This window comes from Pararge aegeria, chromosome 8 (assembly GCF_905163445.1).
Source record: "Pararge aegeria chromosome 8, ilParAegt1.1, whole genome shotgun sequence".
NCBI classification, from domain to species: domain Eukaryota; kingdom Metazoa; phylum Arthropoda; class Insecta; order Lepidoptera; family Nymphalidae; genus Pararge; species Pararge aegeria.
The window spans coordinates 3,563,066-3,573,270 of record NC_053187.1 but is presented as its reverse complement, the minus strand read 5'-3'; the positions used below and the strand labels follow the sequence as shown (position 1 = coordinate 3,573,270).

Sequence of the window (10,205 nt, the reverse complement as noted above, 5' to 3'; positions counted from 1 at the left end):
GATCATATCTGGAATTTCCTCGTAGGTTTATTTGTTTATTATGGATCAATTGAAGAGTTGATTCAAAGGTTTTATTTTTATGCTCTTTATTTGCACATCGCCGTGTAGGAATATTTCGGTTTTCATTTACACGTAAAAAAAATTATAAATACATCAAAAACAGTAAAAACTATTACAAGTCGTCTTTGACTGACTAAGGTTGACTGTTATTGAGAAAGAAATCAGTAGGTACAGGCCCTGAGTTGTGTTTATCGATCAATCTATTTATTTAAGATTTTCGCTTTACAAAGATTTCTGATAAAAGGGTTTTTTTTTGTATCAGGCTCGGACCTTGTCTGAGGGTGATTTATTTGAGGGTGGTTTACACTACCCATATAAATATATATTATATAGTCTGGCTATATAATACTATACAGTCTGTACCAACATTACAATATAGTGGGAGGTAAACTAAACCACATGATCTATTTTTGTTGTGTAGATCAAAGTTTGTTGAAGGCCTTAACTTTAATGAAATAAATCAACACTATCAATGACAACTCCATAAACTTTCTCTCATGATTATGCGGAGTGTGTTGGCGATTAGCACACGCCGACCAGCTGACTCCCAGACCCCAGTCTCGCGCCAGGCCTGGCACCGAATACATGTGTAGCTTTTACGAGTAAATATAATTACACGCGGATGCAATGCGCGATCTTAAACACGCGGTAAGGAAATTTGACTTCGCGAGATCTGTTTTGGACGTTTTCTCAATGCTAATCTTGTGTTGTTTTCACTAAAATATTAATAAAATATTGTTGTGTCAGTGTTGTGCGTGGACTTTGACAGTTTAGCAGCTAGTTGGTAGACTTAGGATATCCTTATAAGGTAAGTTCGATGTTCTTATTTATTCTTATGGTAAGAACGTAATCGTTGCAGGCGAAATTAATTGATCGAAAAAAATGCATTGCGTCTTGTTTATGTATGTTTTGAGGTTAATGTCCTCTTAAAGACCTTCCACATTGTGTGAAATCGTTTATCTCTTGTAAAAGATGGGCAGTCCGAAATTTAGGAGGGTTTAAATTTTATGAATCAAATGTATTTCGTTGGATTTCAATAAATGTTAATAACCATGTTAATTTAAGTTAAAATAGGTTTCGTTTCACCAAAACTTACTAAGTTTGTTACTCAATCGATTGGTATATCCTAATAGAAATATTTCATATGAATCATAAATCTTAACTAACAGATTAGGCAATAATATAATTTATTTTTAATTCTTTCGTCTCCATTTTTATGACCTCTGCCCATTGACTCACACGGTAATTAGCAGAAAACAATAATTTTCGCATCCGCGTGTTCATATACATCTTAAATATAATGATAGAGTATTAAAAATGTAATTTATCTAGTTTTGACAAACAAAAATGACTTCTAATTTATTTAGTACAGACATTGAAATTGCTTAAATCTTTAAATTAATTTCATTAAATCTGTTACGTTTATCGCGCTATTTAATTTTTAATTAGGAATTATTTTTCTAACCTTGCAAATATTATAATTTCATGAGAGGAAGCGCGCGCGTTGAAGTCTTTTATAGCTTTGTTACAACAATAGACTACAGAAGTCTATTTAAAGGTGTCATAGTTAATTGCCTCGTGGCTCTAATATAAGGTTAATATGCTTAGTACCTTGTAGAATTAGCATATTATAAATTGGGTTTGGCAGTCCCTATTGGCGCTCTTAATGACTTAAGAGCACGAAAAATAATCAAGACCACATTTTCAAATATTTTAACCTTACTTCTCTAACACAGGCTGGTGGGCTTAGGTAACTACAACTGATATTTAACCATTGTAATAAATCAGAACCGTTGGTCCTGATTTATTACAATGGTTACCGATTTTTTGGTTGATCAGCCTGGCTGTTCTATACGGGCTAACTTGTACAGTTCACCATATGGACGCATTACGGGTATTCGCCCACAATGAGAAGGGGTTAAGGCCGTAGTCCACTACGCTGGCCCGCACTGGATTGGTGGACTCCACCGAGAATTCCTTTGAGAACATTATGTAGAACTCTCAGGCATGCAGGCTCCTTCACGATGTTTTCCTTCCACTTAGAAGCAAGTGATATTTTTAATTGCCTAAAATGCACATAACTTAGAAAATTTAGAGGGGCGGGCTGGGATTCGAACTCGGCCCCCCGAAAGCGAAGTCGAGCTCCTACCCACTGCGCTGTCACCGCTACTTACTTGTACAGTTATTAATATTTATTTATTTAAAGTATTTACACAATACATTAAAATACTTATATTATGTCACAGCGGCAGCGATTTATTTGCTGCAAATAAGCTCGATTATTAAAAAAACCTTAAGAAAGGTGAAAAAAAATTAGATGCAGAAATTATAAAGAATACAAACACTCTGCAGAGTTTCCTGCAGACATAATCGATAATAACAATAAAACTTTTGATGCTATCTTATTATCTATAGTACAGGAGCTGTATTGCCAGTGGGGTCAACAAGTCACGATGTTGCACCGCACGCTCATTATCTATACGTTTGACATCGCGTTTGTCATAGTGACCTCTCGCCGTTTCACCATTTCCCTGAATTATTGGCTTACACAAATAATTCTTGCCTAAACTTGTTATGACAGTTGATTGTGTTTGTATTCACTTGTTAATTATAAAAGCACAAATTATATCTCACGTCAAGGATTTTTTATAATTGGTGTAAGAAGAATCAGAAAAAGAATAAATACTTAATATTGCTGTGTACAAATCACTTAACTAAACTAAATTTATAGGTCCAAAAGTAACGATATCCTTTTCATAACGTTTCCTGTAGAAAAGATCTATTTTAAATATTGCGATTTATACTACAGATGTGTGTACAACCGTATCGTTTAAGGTTATTAAAAGAAAACTGAATTTCTATTTTTCTCAGCTATCAAGTGTCAGTTTAGGAGTCCCCTTAACTTTACAATCTGCCGAGTAGGTGTCGTAACTTTAGACTGCGCCTAACTTCGTAAGACATCGCATAGGAGTTCGCCATCAGATTAAATTTTATGTTCCTAGGTTTTGTGAAAACGGACATAAGCGGCACATCTTTATCGCTAAGTGCCAACTGAAGCTGCCAGACCAGACCAGAGACAATAAAAAATTCTCAAATTGTGGGGATTGAACCCGGTATCTCCCATTTATAAGACCGCAGCACTCAATACTGCGCCAGCGGTATAATCTTTACTAAATATGAAGCAACAATTTTGCGGATATAATAATTCCCCAAAACCAAACATCCGTCAGTCGAATCACGCACAGATCTGTATCGGTCGCAAAAACTCGATTGTAATAAGAATAACTGAGTTATAATAACAACTAGGTGCAGGCTGATGGCTCGAGCTATGACGTCTTGGGGCTTTCAAGTTTGCCAGCGGCTCCAAATGCGTTTATAATAACAGCTACAAAGATAAAACTTAACTGGGTACCTAATAATTCAAAGAACGGCTTTTTAATAATTTAATCAACAATTTAAGGTGATTAATTTTTGTGAAAAGGGGTAGAAAATCGATATTTTAATGGTGGATTTACATATCCATCAACCGACGATACACGGTGATATTATAAAAATTACCAAAACCAAACTTGAAGAATCGAAAACCTATGACTAAAAAGCATAAATCAACTCCACAGTACAATATTATTGCAGTACCACCAAAGGAACTCACGAATTCCGAATTTAACCAAAATCAGATGACGTCGAGTGCTTGTAAATCGACGATATTTTGAACCAGCAAGACAGATACTCGTACGAGTAAAGTAATGAAGTAAATTTAATTAAAACTTATATGATATTTAAATGAATTTTTGCAATTAAATATTAATTGAAGTGTGCCAAAAATAAATTAAATTACTGACATTGAAAGTTTGGACTAAGGCTGACAATATTATGACATCAAAATATTTTGTACTTTACTTTATAATTTGACATGCACGTATATTAATGAATTGTGCAAATTAGTTTTCTTTTTCTTATTAGTAATTTTTTTTATAAAATAAATATTAAAATTAAATAAAATCCACAAGTATCATTGCAGATTGCCCTAGTATAATTATTTAGGTTCATTTCTATTTTTGCATACTATTAAATTAGTTGAGCGTTTAGGAGTCACGAATAATTATTGTAACACCATAACATGTACCATATTCTAGCAAATAAAGTAGCCCGAAATTAACGTTAAAAGCAATAAGCAAATATAGGATATCGGTTTCTTGGGTCATTTCAAAAGATTACATGAATTAAGGCAATCGTTTGGTTTGTAAAAAGCCGAGAGATATATGAAGGCTTTTGGAGCCATTTTTGAAAAATCCTTCTTTGGAATCCTAGCCATCGAGATTTTTGCTACGTTATACACAAGGTTAAGGTTATAGGATATACACAAGGTTAAACATATTTTAATGTGTAACCTATTTTAGCTGTTACAGAGACATTATGCATATACAACGTGTAAATGAAAATCTAAATAATATTTCATTATGTACTGTCTCTGAGACTTATCTGTGAGACCAAAAACCCAATAAATTTTGATTATACCACTCAAATAGTTTTTGATACAGTCACACAACATCACATGCAAAATTAAAATCCTGTCACTTTATAGAGTAAGCGTCGCGTAGTGTAGGTAATATGCGCGTGTTGGTCTTTTATCTTCAATAGGGTTGTCATAAGTAACCACTTAGAATGTTTTGAATTCGTTTGAATGAAAAAATAGACATGCTTATTTTGATTTAATATTAATACAGGGTGATTCCTTATGAATTATACTTATGCATCCTTCAATATTATTTCGTTATTCTGTTACACGTTGTATACTCTACTACCGTTCACCTTTTACCTATTAGAGAAAGACTGCTCAATCACTTACAAGCATGTGAGACGGCCGTCCAGGGCTGACTTGTTGTGGAATAAAACAAAACGCTAAATAGCGGACTTTTACATTGAAGCAGGTGTTTCATTTTAAAATTCCATGATATACGGTGAAAATAAAGCGGAATTTTCAGTTTCGCAAAAAAAAGCGGATTTAAGCTATTCATAATTGTATACCCTAAATAGGATAGAGTTGAGAAACTGACAATGCGTAAAACGTTAAGTTAATGACAAATCGTCCGTGTATAGGAAAAAAATATACTGAGTAATGAATACGTGCCTTTGTACTAGTAACCTGTAACTGAAATAGGCACTAAAGTTACGTAAGAACACGTGCTCTGCTTATTTATAGCACGTCGTCGAATTATACGGCCCTTACAGGGTCATTGGGTTTTGTAACCTCTCCGACGAAAATAACATTACAGTAACATTGGTATGCCTTTTTTTCGCTGGATAACCGAAATTTATTTGCATCCAAAACTCATAACGGTCTTATTTTTTTTTTCAGATTAATCTGTAGTACATCATGGCAATGAAATTCAAGAGGCTCACACTCCATTTGAGGACATTTTTATTGGTAAGTCCGCGGTTTCTTATCCCAAAAAAAACAGTCGATCTATATCTAGACATTATTCAACACATTCATTTTACGCTTTCTTTATTTCAACTCATTTTTTAGGACCAGTCAGAAAATATAGATTCTACCCACCTCAGAATCGTTACACATACGAATTTGCATAAACCGCAACAATAGTTTGGTGACGGTGACACTCGTATGTAACGGTAGTGCGTTTGAATAGCATCACAATATTTCACAGTAGGTTTACCTGCTATGCGGTTCATAGCTAACATTGCGTCACGCGCACTTGACACAAACGCAAAAGCCGACGCAACTTTTTATGGGTCAAACTGATGAGTCGTTTGAATGTGCGCAAGTTGTTTGGCGGTAAACAACTTTATTTAAGTTTCATCTTATAAGATTCCATCAAGATATCGTATAGGATTGTCGTAAGCGGCCCGGTGAGCACAGGGATCTTATAAGTTTGAGGTCCCTTAGGTAACTAGGAAATTTAAAATTTCTGAATTTTCTCTGATCTGGTCTAGTGGGAGGCTTTTGTCTTAGTTGTCAACCAACGGATAAAGGATTAAGCGTTTCAGTACTTTTTTTTATATACTTCGACAATACACACAACGCCATTTAGCCCCACAGTAAGCGTAGCTTTCGTTATGGGTACTAAGTTAACTGATGAATATTTTTATAAATAATATACATAATTACTTATAATATATAGATAAACACCCAGACACTGAAAAGCGTTCATGTTCATCACACAAAAAAAATCCAGATGTGGGAATCGAACACTCGGCCTTGGTCTCAGAAAGAAGGGTCCCTGCCCACTGTGCCATTCGGCCGTGTTGGTACGACGACGAAATAGAATAACTGGATAAAGGTCTATGGATTTAATAAAAAGTCTTTACCCTATAGCGGGTTAGGATCTCTCTGCATCATCACTTGCAGTCGAGATTGCAGTTGAAATAGTAACATGGTTCTTAGTTTGTTTTGATACATACAAAGACGTCTATATTATCGGATAAAAAATCTATTATTATCATGAACAAGCTTGCAAGCCTTATTTTAGTTCTTTCTTTATACATACTTACTTACTTAGTGTTATAAGTTTCTACTATGTGAAGAAAAAGTAATTTGTTGAACATATTTTTATTATGTACATTTCTGTTTTATATATTCTAAATATAAAAAGGGTGTTTAATTAGGATTAAACAAGAAATTTTTATAATCTTTGAAAAAAGAAAAGGTTACATTCTCCATCCTGTTAGTTTTTGATACTTATACAAAAAGCTGGATTAATGTGATAATAGATTAACTTTATAAATAGTTTCTATATTGGACCAAGGTTTTTATAAGTAAGGTAGGTATAATTACGTAGAAGTCCATTCTCCAAAACTATTATTGGTACGAAAATAACCTAGGAACATTGGCGATTATTCGAAGCGTATCGAATTCACTCAGATCCGTGAAACTGTCGCACCATGACTCAAATACAATAAATTTCAATGTTATATGAACGCTGTGGTCTATAAATTAAAATTATCTACGCATTTGTATATAAATTTGAATTAGGACGGAGATAGGTACATAAATAATAATAATAATAATAAATATACTACGACAATACACACATCGCCATCTAGCCCCAAAGTAAGCGTAGCTTGTGTTATGGGTACTAAGATGATTGATCATGACAATTATTCATTGTAAAGTCAACATCTTCTGAGGATGCTCCGGTTTTGGAGCGAAACGTGCGTAGAGGGTACATTGCCAAAGATCTGTTTGGTGTGGACTATAAGGATTGAAGAAATTATAAAACTTAAAAGAACAATCGTGAAGATTCTCAATATTCATTCGGTTGCGCGTTATCCACGGTGGGTGCGCTTGCGCAGTATTTACATAACAAATCAACTGAGTCACTCAGTTAAACGCGGAAATCTTATCTTTGATATGTCTACTAATATGTTGCCCCAAATATTGTTGTAATATTTGGACAGTAAATACTTAAGTTTTTAATAGTAATCCCCTTAATAAAACACGTTATAAAACAGCTGTATATTTATGCAATGTTGTCTTCTTCTTTGAAATGTTGAATTACTTATGACAGAAATAGGGGAATTGTATAACATATCTGAGTTTATATAAGTGATCTAGCTTTTATCGGTATTGAAATAAAGAATCATCGACATCATTATTCTCACTCTACTAATGTCCCACTGTTGGGCACAGACCTCCTGTCTCATTGGTGAGATTCAGTGGCGTGCATAGAGGATCATATCTAAAGGGTAGGCTTTTTATAACTCTGACAATGGTTTTTTTATAACTCGTACTGGAGATTTTTACCCTGTGCATGCCCTCAATGCACGCCAGACTTAGCTTAGACCTTCCTTCTCACTGCTACATTGTTGGTTAGTGGGCTTTAACGATTTTTGCTATAGACATGTACTCGAACATCATCATTCCCCAATCGTAGGTGAACACCACCGACCTGATTCTAGACTGGAAATAAGAAATTAATTACAGAAAACGCGATGGCAAACAATTTATTTCCCAACCGTAAATCGAATCTAGGAAATTTAGTTTTTTTTTTTTAAGCTTTTAATCTTTTATCAAGCTATAACCACAAGTAAAACTGCAGGGCACAGCTAGTGTCCGATCTCCCAAAATTAAATTCTCGAATTTATTTACCTATATACCTACTTGGGTCAACGGGTTAGAACGTTGTCATCTTATAAAGATATCGAAACGCGTAAGGTAGTGCACTCAAGCTATTTCCTTTCAGATTGGTAACTTCGTTGTCTGCAAAGTTCGAACGAGTTCAACGACCCCAAAAAGGACATTTGTGTAGCCAACATAAAATTAGCGAGCAATAAATTAACAAGGCGCTGGCACCGAATTTGGAAACTGAATCTTAACTTGAATTAAATATATGGTATTGATTGGAGTGTCCGTAAAAAACAAACCACATTTTTTCCCAAAATTATCTACTTTGATAATAACTGAGGCAGAAAAGGAAAGGTACAGTTGAAGAACAGCACATGAGGAACAAGGCACTGCGATAAAATGTCGAAGAAAATAATTGTACTACGAACTACTTAAAATATGTTGAGAGCAAAGAAAAAAATGTTGCTGTAAATGTGTTTCACTTTTCAAAATTTTTAATGAAAAATGTTAAATATTGATGCTAATTCCGTTATACACAACTCTGTAAACTAATTTTGAAAATTAGTTTACAGATGTTTACATTACAATTTTAAAAATAGTCATATCGTTCTCTTGTCCCCATGCGAATTGATGTTTTTTTAGGCATTTCTCGATAATCATTTTGGCCCTATGTTGACGTGGTTGGCTCGCGATCATCATGACAAATACTAAAGCTTATATTTAGCGATATTATTACTTGTTATATTATTAAACTAACAGTGGTGTTAACATGATAGGTAGACTTGGACATGATAGGTAGTTGGGTAAAAAAGGGTGTAATTTTAAACACTTCTTTTCCGGTAACTAGTTTTCTAAGTCTCGATAATAGTCCCCGTGCGATTTGTTTTTAGGAATTGTTTCATAACCGATTTGACTCGATTCTCCTTATCATTATGCTAAATACTAGAACTTATATTTAAAACATTAATAATTATGTTTCAAAACTAAGAATGGTGGACTGTAGTTGAGTAAAAAGGGTGTAATTTTAAACACTTCTAACCTCGGAGATACAATAATCATTTTTCACGGGGACAGTTTCCTAAGTCTCGTACTAGAACTTATATTTACAACATTAATAATTATGTTTCAAAACTAAGAATGGTGGACTGTAGTTGAGTAAAAAGGGTGTAATTTTTAACACTTCTAACCTCGGAGATACAATAATCATTTTTCACGGGGACAGTTTCCTAAGTCTCGATAATAGTCCCCGTGCGATTTGTTGTTAAGAATTGTTTCATAACCGATTTGACTCGATCCTCCAATTAAACACATGGTAGGTAGCTCATTATCATCATGCTATATACTAGAACTTATATTTTAAAACATAAATAATTATATTTCAAAACTAAGAATGGTGTTAACAACATAGGTGGACTGTAGTTGAGTAAAAAGGGTGTAATTATAAACACTTCTATCCTCGGAGATACAAAAATATTCTTTCTTATATTTTAAAACATTTATTAGATACTTATTTTCGTATTAGGTTTTAAAAACAAAACTGGTGGTAACATGATAGGTGGCTCTTATGTTTTCTTAATAATATTGTTACCAAGCTGTTTCTGACTTGATCGAGACCGACTTGATCTTTAAGGAGATACCGCAGTGAGCGACAGTAAATATGTTAATATCCGAACATGATAATATCTGGCCATATGACGTGTTGTATATTGTCCTTGAACTTGGCTTTAGTTTTTTGATTTGATTTTTAGCCGCCTTCTAATTGGTCGTAACATGAAGGTTGTCTAAGTCCACGTGAATTTTTAGCTGGCATCTGGTATGTTTATTATATTAGTGACAATAGGTTGTTATTTCTGTGGTATTTGCTGGGGAAATAAATACCCCCGCGATTTTTTTTTAGATCCTTATTCAAGTATACAATACTGTAGTATTATTCCGATCTATATCATAGGGTTCAGAAAGAGTTTGCAATGTATGTGTTTATTTATGACATAACATTAGAAATAACCACTATGTTATGCATGAATTATAAATGTAAACCATCCTCTCGAACCGCGTTGCT

General features: G+C 34.0%; 1 protein-coding gene across 1 annotated transcript in view; it reads left to right on the top strand.

Annotated features, from left to right (window-relative positions):
- Window positions 1-644: 644 nt before the first annotated feature.
- LOC120626088 (protein spaetzle 5) overlaps window positions 645-10,205 on the top strand; it is a 48,930-nt gene continuing 39,369 nt past the window's right edge. The window contains exons 1-2 of the mRNA XM_039893380.1: window positions 645-868; window positions 5,420-5,488. Coding sequence (XP_039749314.1) covers window positions 5,438-5,488 — 51 coding nt within the window. The 5' untranslated portion in view covers window positions 645-868; window positions 5,420-5,437. The remainder of the gene's footprint in view (window positions 869-5,419; window positions 5,489-10,205) is intronic.